We start from the raw sequence: 15,739 nt of genomic DNA, 5'->3' as shown, positions 1-15,739 counted from the left end.
TATTACATTGGTTTCTTTTTGGCTCCATTTACTGTACTCGTATTGCTTAACACGAATATGACTACCTAGACGATACCATTTTGATGATCTAGCTAGACAAACTCTGATTTTTTCCATAACATTTTTTTTCTACTGGTTTAATCAATATATTGATGTTTAGCACTCCGTTTGTGCAAACTTCTATCGGTTAGATCGAAAGAGTCTTGTAGGCCCAATTGGTTTGTGACTCTCAACTAAATCATCAACAATCTCTCTCATAGGTCCGAATATGTTCCACAATATAAATCATTAACGCATACACTCTCTCTCTCTTGATCTCATTATCTTTCTCTCTCTCTCTCTCTCTCTCTCTTCTTCACTACAATAAGACCAAACCGACTCTAAAATGCGTTTAACTTATTGTTCGTCCACACTTCTATCGGTTAGATATAAGTTCGAATCGATTCTGTTAGCCCAATCAGCATGTGACCCTCGACTAACTTATACAACAACCTCGCTCATGAGACCAATATGTTCCACTATAATCGCATGACACTCTCACTGCCAATCCCAATTTCTCTCATTATCTCTCTCTCTCTCTCACCTGACTCCGTGAAGCATTTAACTTATTCTCTGTAAAGCGCATATACTCGTATTACTTCCAAAAGTATGTAAGCATCAGTCTGCTCTTCTAAAAAAGTATTTGCAACTTGAAAAATAACAAATAAACCATCACACCTTCCACTTCCACGCCTCTCTCTTCGCATGACACATTTTTCACATTTCTGCTTTCATTTTCACGAATTTCCCATTTCCACTTGATTTATTTTCGCAATTAAAATTATTTACATATTCGCTTTTAACTTTTATTGCCAAACAACCAACATGCCCCGACGCTTCTTCGTTGTAGCATTTTTGATTTATTTGTTTTTGCTTTTTTCGCACTCTCTTGTGTTTTTGTTGCTCACTTGAGTACGTTTGCGACGTACTCGAAGTTGAAGCAAAAGAGCAAAGCAAATTTTATATAAAATTCAATTAAAGCGGCATTTTTGTCCATTGCTGTGTCCTTGTAGGGACATACATAGGTGTATGTGTGTGTATGGACATGGCTGTAAGGGCATGTATGTGTATATTACGCGCTTGAAAAAAAGTATGCAAATACGTTAGCTAGTAGTTAGGGGAAAAAACAAACGAGCAAATATTTTGAAATAAATTCCTGTGATAAATGATTCAAAAGTACATACTTGCATTTATATATTTGTATATATACCGTACAAATATACATACATATATATATATGTTATCTATATACAAATCTGCTTGCATAACTTCGGCAAAGCTTTGAAATATTTACCTAAATTAAGCTAACTTGAAATGGCAATGAAAAGTCAATTAGTTCAATTTTCATTTTGGCTTGAATAAAGGCACGTGATTGTCTACAACTACATGTGCATATTAGTATTAATATTGTTGAATGTATTAGAGATTTTCTGGCTTTCATACAATGCAATTTTGCTTCTTTCCTTCACACAAGTTATTTGCTTCAGCTGCAATAGGTTGATAAGCAAAATATATCTTCGATTTTGTTCATAATATTGGAGAGCAAAGCAAATATTGCCAGAGTATGACAAATTCAGCGCATAATTGCTTTTGTTCAATAACAAAAAAGCTTTGCTAGTCCCAAACTTACATTCCGATATGCTAAAAATGCATTGTAGCGCTCGTCAATAAGTATTTTTTAGCTCATTAAAAACGCAAAAGCGGTTTCCTCACAACTGCATAAACTATTTTTTGAAATTAGTTCGAAAATTCTCAATATTTTTAGTCGTGTTTGCTATTACTTTGACTTTGGATCATTAAATAATTATAGAACTTGACTAACAGATAGCTACCAGGGATATTTACTTTTTAGTGTGCTTTCGTCACAATTTTTATTGTAAAGCTACGCTACCTTCGCGGTTTGGAAAAATCGATTTTATTTGCTCGATTTTGTTTGCTAGATTTCTAATATTAACACGACTAAAAACATGTCCAACAAAGACAAAGACAGACCCCGAACGCGGCCTCGTATTGACTTTTCAAGTCTCGCAGTCAGTTTAAACAGCCTTTTCTCAATAGTGTGGTATCTTTTAATTTCACCACGATTCTGCTACAACTACAAAAGGTATTCAAAATATGTAAATTGACTCCGATTCACAACAAATTTCGCTATTTTTTTGTCATGAGCTTTTTTGGATTTTTTTTTTTTCAATTGTTTTATAGTTGTTTTTAGCTTGAAAAAAATTGTCAAGAAATTGCTGCCTTTTCGACAGATTTTCAAATATTCAAAAAAGACTAGACCTAACATAATTAATATTATACAAATTGGGTGAGGTGTTTTCGGCTTGATCTGGCAAGATCAGGACATACGAAGAGAAAATGTAGAGAAGATTCTTCCAAATAGCTGATGCAACTGGCAACCGATAAGATACTCAATCTTACTGCATGAATCCCGATCGAACAATGTACACTTATAACTCCTTCTTCTTTATTGGCACAGACAACGCTTACACGTTTATAGACGATAGAACTCCTAAAACCATTGAAAGATGGATCTTGCTGAGGACGAAGATTTCACTTGAACTTATAAATTTACCCAGGGTCAGAAGGACTTTGCATCAGCACAGCTGCTGGTTGTCTAGTAGTTCTTGCTGACTTTGTCTGAGACCAAAAGTCCAGTAGTGAACACCAAGAAGGCAAAGGAGCTTCTACCCGTTTCCATTTTGCAGTTATTGAGACTGAAATACCTGTCCTAGAAAGCTCAACAGCCTTAGAAATTCCTGCAATACCGCTGTGGCCTTGCTCCCTCTAACCAGTCTAATCATTAAATAACTCGTTGGCAGAGATAAGAAGTCTAGCACGCTTTTACTTCTCTTAAACGCACAGTCAACAAAACCAAGGCTAATATCGCTGATACACTATCCGGATGGATAATCAACACTCTGAAGGAGTGCTCCGAAGCAATAGATCTACTGTTACCTTTACGGCAGTCATCTCCGCTTGCAAGCCACTGCTGTAATCAGGATACCTAAAACTGCAGCTGGTGGAAATTTCCCAACAGTATACTCCTCCAGCAACCCTCCTTGCAAGCTTTGGTTCATCCACCATATAAAATCTCATCACACCTCCCTTTCAGTAAGTCCTTTCCCTTCATGCCTTCCTCCGGGGTATGCGAATAGAGAAGCGTCTGCCAGGGCTAGGTTCGTCGACTTGGTAACCCAAGTATTTTGAAATGAAATTATGTCTACAAAGATTGCCCATACTCGCTGTCATTCAAGTATCCAGATTCTTTAGATGTTGTTTCATGCATTTCGCGGCTATGTCAGGTGCTAACTATTATGCAACCATATTTGGTGTGGTTCTTGGTATTCCACAAATATTGTTTTTTCATATGTTGTGTTTTCTATAGTCTTCCACCAAACAAAATTCCGAACAACAATTTAGGTTTAACTATGGTTTAATAGAGCCAAAGAACTACCTTTGGTGAGGGTCGCCAACTTTTGCCAATACATAGCTCATCTGCAGCATTATAAGGCAACTGATATCTTTTTTGCTTTTTCCGCGAAGCTTCTACGAGAGCTTCCTGTCTAAGATGGACGAGTACTAACTATGAGTAAGACCAAGGCGGGTTCCTCTCATTAATGATAGATGCGACTGCCGTATTTGGTACTTCCTTGTTAATAAAACCACTTCGGTCTTGCAAGGACTTGTGGAGAGGACATTCAGGAGCACAGTAGCTCGTACACGGTATTCACAAATTTTCCCTCAACCATGACAGCTTGTAGAGGCATCTAGTTACATTTCGTTGTACCAGCGCATTTACTCATTCCGTCACATGCGTTCTATTACAGCACAATTTGAAAAGATATGCTTAGAGTGTTCGATTCAACCCCAAGCCTTATTCATAGCTCACCACTACACTGAAATATTCAAATATAATTGATTGCCATTATTTGTAAACATGAAAAAATGCGGCCTTGTGAGCCAAAATATTAAATGATCACAAATGAAACCGAAAACATATTCGGAGAAAGTTTAATTAATCTTCTTTTTATGGTGTTGTAATTAATGATAATATTCCCAACATATGAAATTGAAAGATAAAGCTTACCAGCAAATGCGTGTGCCATAAGCTTAGAATATTTTTCGTTAATAAAATCCACGGCATATAAAACTGTAATAATAAATCTGCGTGAATTTCGGTATTTCTACAAATTTCCCGTCATCAAATTGAGCCATACTTGCTGCACAGCAAAAGCTTGCCACAAAACTTCCACACTCCAAAATTGATAGATTCGACATGCCTTCCGCCAGTTATTAACACTGATATATCTTAAGCCACCGCAGCAAATCCATCATTAGTAATGAATATTTCGACTGCGCTGCTTCCTGTTTGCCATCTCACCCACAACCATTACATCCTCTCCGCCATGTCACCCACAACCATTACTTTCTGCATGCCATCTCACTCTCAACCCTTACTTCCTCTCCGCCATCTCACTCTCGACCAATACTTCCTGTCTGCCACTACACTCACAGCCGCTCCTACTGCATGCATGTCTATGCCTGTCAGCAATTCATCAATTTAGCGCTGTTAGTCTATTTGTTTGCTTGCCTGTCTGCCGGCGTCTTCTCATCCATTACAGCGCCCGAAAGCAAATAAAGAAATTACAACTTCCCGACCCACCACAACCTCACTCATCTCATGCATTTCCCAAAACAGCTAATGACACTGCTGATGAAGACACTGATTGTGTGGTTTGTCTTTCAATGGTGGCGTATAAAAGTTTATGCGGCAACTGAAAAAAAAAATCTACCTCAAATTTTGCTTACTACTCGCGAAGTAACAGCTGCAGTTGTACTTTTGATCTTGATAAAAAGTTTTTCCGTTTGCTTAATGACCAAAAATGAGATACTGAAGGTGCTGACTGGAATGGTGGGCGTTTTGAGGTTAGGCAACCGGAAGTTGAATATTGTGAGCTCTTTTTTATTAATTTAAAAAGTACTTGGAAATTAGTTGGGATTATTTGTATGCTAATTTTTGTAGCCGAAATCTGTAGATCTATACCCTCCCACCTTGTCCCCCCATATACATTATATGTATATATCCTTTACGTTTTTCTCTCATTCTTTTATGCAATTATACAATAAAAAACAGAAACAAGGGAAAATTAAATAAAATGAAATAAAACGAAAAATATTTTACCTTTTTCATTTCATTTCATTTTTTATGTTCCTTATACTTATGTTCTCATATCTTTTCTTGTTAAAACTTCTCACGACGCCATTTTATACGCATTTTGACCCTTTGTCGTACATTTCGCAGGCATAATATTACCCTACTGGTCTCTTAGCTACCTAGTTTTATTTTCCATAAAAGTACATTTCTTTCTTGTAAACTTTTCATCAGGTTTTTAGTTTTACTCCTCATGTTCACTGTTTGCCCTTTTCGAGTATGGGACTCGCTTGCGTCATAAACAAACGAAAAATTGCATAAAATTCCTTTTAAATGACTACTGCAACGATGGAAGAAACACATAGACCCAGTAGAAAATTTGCAATTGTAAGGTTAGTGCAAACGTGTGTGGCCTCTAGGAAAACAAACACAGTCAACAAGAAGAGATCTTCTAGCACAAAAATAGCATACTTGCGTTTTTTGCACCAGACTTGTCAATAAACTCACTAAAATTTTTTTAAATCAAAAAAATTTAATTTTTTGGCCTTATCTTGCAAGGAACTGTAGCTAAGAAGGCTGACGTTCTATTACCTATAACTATCCCTTTCTTATTTTTCTGTCTCTCTCTCTCTCTCTTTTTCTCTCTTAATCTATTGTTTATGCATCAGTTGGTTGAGAATTATACGCTCTACAGTGTTTGTTGGAATAAACTTAGAAATATTGAGAGAATATTCGCAATAAATTTTAGGTTTCGGAAATTTTGGAGCAAAGAGCTTATAGGACAATTACTTTAACTGAATGACTACTGCATGAGTTCTCCTATCTATTCAACTGAAATCAGTCTCTGTAAGAAAATTAGCGAATTAACCAGAAAAGTTCTTAAGTATTTTACATAAATGGGATAAGTCTACATTTTTCCATCCTTCCTAAAGAGTATTCTTACTATTTTTGATTTTTAACAATAATTTATATCGCCACTTAAACTAATCAACAACGTAAATTCAAAAAAAATCTAATTTGAGTTTTTATTGCTGCATCATTTTACAAATATATATGCAGCATAAAATTTTCAGCTTCCTCTGTCAGATATAACCAATATATAACAGTATATAAGCTATATATAATCATTTTATAACCAATATATAACCAACATATAACCAGCATATACGCTATTTATACAAATTATATAACCAAAACTCAAATTTTGTTTAAATTTGAGTGGTTTATAATATATCGTTTTTCCTTCGCCTGTAAACTTTTAATTACATGTAAACTTATTTTGCATTTTAATTGACGAAATATTGATTTAGTAACATTTTTCATGTGGGCAACTCAAAAGCTAATAATTTCTTAAACAAACCTTTTTAATAAACTGCTGAGTCTCATCATTATGAAAACAAAAAATCATTAATTGTAAACATTAAATCGAAGAAGCAATTATTTCAAATTTTTTTTTACATATTTTTAAAGTTATTAATGCACTTAAAACAAAAATATTAAATTTTTTTAATCAAAAATCAAAAAGAGAAAAATTCTTTCACCTAATCCTTCTGAGCTAACTCACTAAACCACACAGCTGTATCATTGTCATTTTCATATTAGCAGTAAATTTTTCCTACCGGGTATGCGAAAATAGTTGCCATCAAACTGTGCTGCCAAGTTTTCATGGAATTTAACTTTACACGCTTTTGAACAAATTTTACACATTTATGCTTGTTTGTATGCTAAACACCTAGGACCTAGGACACTGTTAAACATTTAAGAATCGTGTCTAATGATGTGTAACTGCACACACACACACAAATACAAATATGCATAAGCATGTACGTGTAAATTGGGGAAACCATTAGAGGTGCCAGCAGCTTTTAACACGTGGCGTGTCTAGACAAAATTTACACGTGTCGTAAGCATTTTCGCCCGAGCCATTATTTGCCGATTGGACAAAGATAGTCAATGCACGACCGAGTGTGAGCACGTGTTTAAACAACTGCACGGCCATACACACACAAATTTCTATGAAATATATGCAAATGTGGTCTATGCGCTTCCAAAGCTTTGGTCACAATGGTCGCAGCAATAATTTTCCAACATTTTTTTATGTGCTTGCGTGGCTATTATGCGTCTGTTTGCGTAATGCCGTTAACGCTTTATGCTTTGATAAGCTTCAGATTGATTACCTAAGCAGTTGCGGGCGCAAATATTGCTTTTAAAGGCGTGTGTCCGAAATGGAAATTAGCTAACAAGGCGTTTGCTATAATATTTACATAAATGTTAATGCAATTTTGCGTGTTAGGGTGGTTTCAATATATATTTTTGAGTCTGGTGTGCACTTTTCAAAGTTAAGAGTTCTATATTTTAGGGAATAATATATACTAATGGCGTTAGAAACAAACCGTGCCTATATCATTTTACTTTTCCCAAGTATTTTGCTTAGAATTTTTTTGATCTTTTACATTAACCCTTTTTATATCCAAAGTAAATAAATTTACAATTATGGGAATAGAATATTCTAATACATAATTCAGCTCTCTACAAAAAAGGTCCAAATGGTTTTTCGTTTAAAATATTTCTTTAAAAGATAAACGCAGTTAAAGTTATGTTTCAAAAGCATTCATACAATTACCTTATACTTATATTGTGTGTTACTCATACGTCGTGGTGTACCATTGAAAACAGTTCAAAGGGGCAAATTAAATTTAGACCAGCCTGCGATTACTTGCTACTTATTGAATTGCATTCAAAGGAAGTCCACAAGTGGTGATAGCCCACAAAGCGTTTTGCGTATAATTCGTTTTGGTTGACGTAAAGTAAAAAAAAAAAATATTTTGGCTGAGACTGGTAGAGCTTAAGATATAACCAACAACTTAAGAGAATTAGTGTTAACTAGTCCTTCACTCTTCAGACACAAAATGTGTGTTCGGTGGAATAATATCTCATTCAATGAGTTAAACAATATGGAAACAAATGCTCGGCTTTAAGGCCACTAAGCTTCGCTTTATCGAAGCCGTATAATATAATGTTGGAGAGCCATCGCAAAAAGCTATATTTTCATTAGAAAAAATCTTTCATTGTCGGCCAAACTTTCCTGCCCTATTTTTAAACTTCATATTGAGGCAGTGAACCCTCTTCATTCCCTCAGGAGCTGCATTGAATATACCCAGCGATAAATAGTTCCCATCCATATGCATGAGCTATCCGAACAAAGCCACCGTGTTTTGATTCGTTAATTAACTGAAAGCTTCTTTGACATTTGAAGCACAATTTCAACTTTGTATAATTATGAATATGGAATTAGCAGGCATATACAAGGGATGTTTAGAAAATAACTCAAATTTTGAAATATAAAATTTTGCAGGTTTGGAGCGGCCACTATAATATTTTGCTAAGGTTACGAGTGTTTTCATGAGCTTGGTATAGATTATTCTCAATTGGATGGAACTCACTTGAACAGCTTTTGGTCCTTTATCAAATCCAAAAAACCCTAAAATATGGGTCACCAGTATCATTGATCGACGAAGCATTTTGAGCTTACCACAAATGACTAATGGTGGTTAATATTAATTCCAACCACTCCACTTGTGGCGTCGAATGTCTTTCTACTGAGTTAGTTCAATTTCAGTCTTACAAATGCCAGAGGAGAAAGTGGCAAATGATTCCACCTTTTTTCATATAGTTTTGGCAAAAATCAATTGAAATTTAACCAGTCCGAAGACTTGCGTTTTCCGTGGTCACAAAGGTCCATACTACAACGCAGTAGGACAACGGAATACCGACTATCTTTCATTGCAATGAAATTGAAGTAAGGCTCGCAAGCTCATCGATTCAGCAGTTTCTAGCGATTCTTCTGTGTCCGGACACTCAAATTTAGTCTAATACACTCCTTAACTAATTTTGAGCACGCAGTCAGCGAGCTCAAAGCCGGTATAGCTGCTCAACTATCGGAGTGAGTACACACCTCTCGGAAAGAAAAGACACTTCAGAGTGGTATATCTACTACATCATGGCAGCCACCTCCACTTGAAATACGCTGCAGTGGTCCAGTAGCTTGAAACTAGTGTAGATGGAGAACTTCTGAAAGCAGATTCCGCCTACTATCCGCCTCCTTAACTTCCATCTCTCGCCTACTAATGCATCGAAGGTTTTTGAACAGAGAACGAACCGCCAGTAGAAGATTTAGCGATGCAGTGATATAGATTGTCAGAAGAGCAATCGAAGTAGTACAGAATTTCAGTGTGTCTCAGCTCGGTGCATCTTAAGTACCGATCTTCATATAAGCATATATAAGTTTAAAAAATATTTAAAAACATAAGTATTTATTTGGTATGTTATTAAGTGTATTTTGTTATGAAATTATGCATTTTTTTTAGAAAACTACTTAAATATTTGTGTAATGTTCAAATAAATGCACATATTTAAATCACTAGCACTAGTAGTTGTAGTTGTAGCTGTAGCTGTTGTGTTGTAGAATTCGTGTTCGGAATGTGTGAATCATCCTTAAACATCTAACCTTGTAACCAACACTCATCACATTCGCATATCAAAACATCACCAATACTAACACATATGACTGACAATGTGCTGTCAATGAAGTAACAAAACTAAGATTTAATTAAAAAAAAATTATTTACTAATATTTATTTTATTTAATAAAGTTTATTAAAATTAAAAATAAAACGAATTGGCTTAATAATAAAAAAATAATAAAAAAAATATATTATTGGGCCTAATTTTTTTTGTTATTTTAAAGTAATTTTTAATTTTTTAATTTTTTTTTGATATTTTTATTCTATTTTATTTATTTTATTTTTTTGTTTCATTTTTTTAGTTATTTTTATTTTATATTTATTTTTTTTTCATTTTTTTGTTTAGTTTTATTTTTTTTGTCTAATTACTTTTTTTTTGTTTTTGATTTTATTTTTATTTATTTTATTTTTGGTTTTTTTTTTATTTGAACTAACATTTTTTGTTATTTTATATTAATTTTTAATTTATTAACTTTTTTTATTTTTTTATTCTAGTTTGTTAATTTTATTTGTTTTATTTTTTTAGTTATTTTTATCTTATATTAATTTCATATCAGTTTAATTTGTTTTTTTTTTTTTGTTTTATTTGATTTTTTATTAATTTTATTTTTTTTTAATTTTTTTTTTTTTATTTTTATTTTATTTTATTTTTTTTTTTTTTTATTATTTTTAACACATATGAAACCTATTAAAAGCAAAATCTTTTAGAATATCTATAACAAATACAACAACAACTCTAAATAACACATCTCTCTCTCTTCTTTGTCTCTTTGATACACGCTCTCGCATACGCCTCACAGGAGGTACCACCAATCAAGGCAATACCATACACGAATTGGACACAAACAACGTAAATAGCCAACCGACAGACACTAAAGTGATCGAACACACAACCGGCAACGAAGTACTCATCATGAATACCAGCGACGACGATCGAACGGCGAGCTTCTTCGCACAACCCGGCATTTTAGCAGGTAAGTGGAATGAATGCTCTAACACTGGCACTCACTCTCTGGCAGGTTACTAACTTTTAACAAAAAAAAAACTTATTTTTGGTTTTTCTTTACTTTTTTATAGCTGTCATCGGTGGCGCTGTTGTCGGCCTGCTCTGCGCCATTCTCGTCGTCATGTTCATCGTTTACCGCATGCGGAAAAAGGACGAGGGCTCCTATGCGCTCGATGAACCCAAACGCTCGCCGGCTGTCAATTCCTATGCGAAAAACGCGAATAATCGCGAATTCTATGCCTGAGATAATTCCCAACGTTACTAGAGAGTAGACGCTGTAGCGCAGGCGGTACGTGTAGGCGGCGTAAAGAGGGCGGCGAGCGCAGCAGCAGGAAGTGGAGCGAAGAGTGTAGGCGATGGGTGCGCAGGAGGAGCAGTGAATGGGAAAAAAATAAAATAAAATTTAATAAAATGTAAGCGAATAAGTAAATAGTGAATAGTGAAACAAATTACAAAGAAACAAGAAAGAAGAGCGAAAGCAGCAGAACAACAAAAGAGTATGAACGTGTGAAACGGAAGCATAACGAAAACTGTAACAAGCAATTATTATTTTTGCCAAGAATTTTCGAATATTTTTTTTTTGATTACTACACACAAAAAAGTTTGGAATTAAAACTCAGTTACACACACACACACACATAAACACATATACAGCTGTACGCGCATTGGACGCGCATACATATACGAAATGGTTGTTTTTGGTGTTGAAAAGCGAAAATATTTTGGGAGAAGAAGCAGCAGAGCTTGCTGAAAGCATAATAACGGTTTTTTCGTGAGCAAAAACAAAAACAAACAACTCGATAAAGTGTAAAGTTTTCTCTTGCTGAAATCGCCAGCAAAAAGTTTAGTTGCAAGTTTCTGTGTACGAAAAAGAATGTGAAGCAAAAACAACAAAGCGTAAGCGAAAATGCGCAGCAAACAGCAGAGAAACTGAATTTTTTATTTGCAACAATTAAGTTATTTAAATTTAAGTAAAACAAACAATAACAAAAACATAACAGCGTAAAGCATATGTATGGAAAGCAAAAACAATTACAACAACAATTGTGTGTAAAGAGACGCTGGAAAGCGCGTGCAAGAAAATATCAGATTTAATTTAACGGGAATTTTGATTTCGAACGTTTGAAGAAAATTATGAAATTATATAAATTAATATATAAAGTAAATTGCATATAGACTTAGTAAACATAATTTAAAAAAATCAAAAAAAAAATATTAATATTAAAATAATATTAAATGGATAAATGAAATACTTTATAAGGGCGGGACACTTTTCATAAATGTAGCAAAATTTATAAAAACAAAAGTGAAAACTTAACAAATACACACACACGAACACACATCTACAAACAAAGCAACAAAAATGCAAGTAACAACAAAAACACACGCCGTGCTAAACACACACACACACAACTATTTAATAATTTAAGTAAATATATATGTGCATGTGTGTGTACGAGTCAGCACTCGCAACATTAAAGAGAAATAAAAAAAAACACTTGAAAATATAAATAAGCATAAATATGTATGTAAACTTTTAGTACCGAAAACATTTAAAAAACAACAAATAAATATATGAAATTGATAGTAAGTTAAACAAAAAATTAAAATAAATAATATTAATGTAGAAAAATATTATAAGTTTGCAAACGGCAAATATTATGATGTTTATAAACAAAAAACAAATAAAAAATATGGCTAGAGTTATTGTTTGTAAGTAAAAGTTATAAATGTATTAACGGAAAATATGTAATTAATGAGTTAAAACAATTTAATAAACGAAATTTATAAAATAATGATAATAACAGCAAAGAAATAGTAAGGAAGCATAATATGTTGACCAAAATGACAAACTTAACGGCGAAAAGTAATAATAAATGGTAAAAAAAAATATTGCAGTAATAAAATTTTAAAATAAAATAAAAAAATTCAAATAAATTTAAATAATTGTAAAAAAGTAATGTTAATAAAATTTTTGAAATGAAAAAATAAATAAAAATTAAATAAAAATAAAAAAAAACAATAATGTGCGAAAAAAATAAAATTGTGGTAAAATATAAAAAAATATTTTTTAAATAATTAAAATAACATTTCTGAACAAAAAATAATTTTGAAAATAAAAATATAATAAATTGAAATGAAAATATATAAATATATATATAATTAATATTTTTGAAAACGACACTAAATATATTAAAAAAAAAATTATAAATAAATTAAAATTGAAAAAATAAAATTGTAATAATATTTAAAACAATTTTTTTTAAATTAATTTAAATAACAGTTTTGAAATGGCAAATATATTGATTTAAAAAAATGTTTAAATAAATCAAAATTAAATCAATTAAATTGTAATAAAGTTAGAAACATTTTTTTGTAATTACTAAAAATAATAATTTTGAAATGACGAAAAACTAAGTTAATTAAAATTGAAAAAAAAACAATGCAAAATATTTTTTTCGTTATTAACAAATAATTATGTGTTTGTATTTAGTTGTATTTTTTATTTATTGTTTTTTCACTTCAAATAAATATTTTTAGTAATTACAAAAGAATGTTTTAAATTTATTACAATTCTGTTTTTTTTTTTTCAATATTAATTAATTGCCTTTGTTAATTAATTTTTTAAACACATAATTATTTGTTAATAACGAAAACATGAAATTAAAAAAACTGTAAATGAAAATTTAACGTTCAAATTGAAAACAATTTTGTTTTTTTTCATAATTAATATAAATAATATATTTGAATTAACGAAAAATAAAGAAAAAAAAATTAATTAAAACTAAAAGATTAAATTGAAATAACAATTAAAACAATTTTTTTGTAATTAATTTAAATAATAGTTTTGAAATGACAAAAAATTAATTAAAAAAGGTAATTAATTAAAATTGAAAAAAAAAACAAAATTGTAATAAAATTTAAAACATTCTTTTGTAATTACTAAAAATATTTATTTGAAGTGAAAAAACAATAAATAAAAAATACAACTAAATACAAAAAATGTAAATCAATATTTTTCTGTAACTGAAACTCCAAAAAAATAAAAAAATATTAAATAATATTAAAAATAAAATAATAAAAAAGAAAAATTATCATATAACTAAATATTCGCATTTATAATATAAAAAGTAAATAATAAAATATAAAATGTAAAATATAAAAATATTAAATATATAAAAACTTATAAAAAGAACTATTATCACATAACTAAATATTCGGATATATAATATAAAAAGTAAATAATAAATTAAAAAATCAAAATTATAATTAAAAGAATTTTTTCAAGAAAAAACAATTATTTTTTTAACAAATAATTTTTTTTTTTATAATAATAATATTAAATATGAAACTAATAAATGTATAAAAAAATAGTCTCATATAACTAGATATGCGCATTTATAACGTAAAAAGTAAATAGTAAAATATAAAATATAAAATGAAGAATAAAATTTAAAAAAAAAAATATTTCATTTAACAAATTATTTTTTTTTTCTATTTAAATAAAATCTATGAAAACTAAACCATAATAATACAAATAATTATAATTATGAAAATAAAATTTATAAAAAATATATAAAGTCCTACAACATAAGCTTAAATGTAAAAAAAAAATTGATGAAATTTAAAATAAAAAAAATAAATTTTCGTTAAAAAATAATACTAAACAATAACAAGAAAAATTAATAATAAAACGTAGCTGTCAACTATAATTAAAAACTGGAATTTATAACAAAAAAGCAAGAATAATAGAATAAGACATAAAAAATAGTAATAAAACAAAACATAACCTATAAATAAGCATAAATGAGCAAAACTAGTGTAAAGAACTAAAAAATTATGAACGAATATTTTCTCTATTACTATTTACTCTTAAATTTATGATTATTAAATATGCTATATATTAACAACAATTACGATTAACTAAATAGTTCGCTATTTAAGGATTTTTCTATTAACTTTTATACAATATTACGATTATTATGCATCTTACCATCATTTTTTGTTAGTAAATGAACTTAATTTCTGCAATAATAAAAATAGTTACAATTAAATGCAGTGTTCGTGGATAAAAAGAAGAGCAGAGTTGAGATAATCATTATTATTGAAGCCGAAAATAGCTGAGTTGAAGATACTTTCATGCAGTTGAGCGAGATTTATAAGAGATAGAGTTGCCATGTGAAAAATTGGAAAAAAATATTGATAAAAGAAATATTATTGAAGAACCCAGTTAAGTTTGATTGCAGCTTCATGCTAATATTGCATAAAAAATGGCAAACATTATTATAGCTTAATTTTTTTTTAATAATAATGTAGTTTATAAAAATTAACACAATTTTTTTTATTGAAACAAATTTACTTGCTTCCGATTCAATGCATTGTGCTTCATAAAAATATTATATAGCTAAAGTTATACTGCATATTTTCGTTGCTTGAAATTTTTACTTGAAAAAATTGTAATTAATTTTTGTTTTTTAATTTTTTTATTAAAATAAGAATTCATTATTCTGTTAATGTTATTATATTTATCAGCTTCAAACAAAATAGTTGTTATTCTTAAAAATACCTCTGTTTTTTTTATATTAATACACGTAATGAGCAAAATATTAAAATCAAGAGAAAAACTGCGTTAACAGCTGAAATAGTTTAGTTATTTGCTTCAACTTTAAACAGTTAATATCAAGTGCTCGTTTAATAAAATTTGTATGCCTTCTATTTTTTTTTTTTTGTTTTTCAAGTACCTACATGCATTTAACTATAATAATTAAAAATGTATATTAATTAAAAACTACAGTTGTTTCAGAAAAGTATATTTAATTAATGTAATTATTACTAATTAATAATAAATTAATTTATAATTAAGTTGATTTTTTTTATTTTGAAAACACAAATAAAAATTGTCCTTTCATTAGGCTGATTTATATTCTCATTTAGTCAGATTTTCAAAAAACAAAAAATATTATAATAATATTTCGAAAAATATATTTTTAAACCAAGTTGTATAGATTTCGCATT

The 15,739-nt window shown here is 30.2% G+C and overlaps 1 protein-coding gene across 6 annotated transcripts in view; it reads left to right on the top strand.

Annotated features, from left to right (window-relative positions):
* Positions 1 to 12,743, top strand: part of LOC126756811 (syndecan) — a 487,360-nt gene extending 474,617 nt beyond the window's left edge. For all 6 annotated transcript variants that reach the window (XM_050470213.1, XM_050470214.1, XM_050470211.1 and 3 more), the window contains 2 exons: positions 10,518 to 10,691; positions 10,795 to 12,743. In XM_050470213.1, coding sequence (XP_050326170.1) covers positions 10,518 to 10,691; positions 10,795 to 10,967 — 347 coding nt within the window. In that variant the 3' untranslated portion in view covers positions 10,968 to 12,743. The remainder of the gene's footprint in view (positions 1 to 10,517; positions 10,692 to 10,794) is intronic.
* The last annotated feature ends 2,996 nt before the right edge of the window (positions 12,744 to 15,739 follow it).

This window comes from Bactrocera neohumeralis, chromosome 4, assembly GCF_024586455.1.
Source record: "Bactrocera neohumeralis isolate Rockhampton chromosome 4, APGP_CSIRO_Bneo_wtdbg2-racon-allhic-juicebox.fasta_v2, whole genome shotgun sequence".
Lineage (NCBI taxonomy): Eukaryota > Metazoa > Arthropoda > Insecta > Diptera > Tephritidae > Bactrocera > Bactrocera neohumeralis.
The sequence above is the reverse complement of the archived record's forward strand: the minus strand, read 5'-3'. Positions and strand labels throughout refer to the sequence as shown.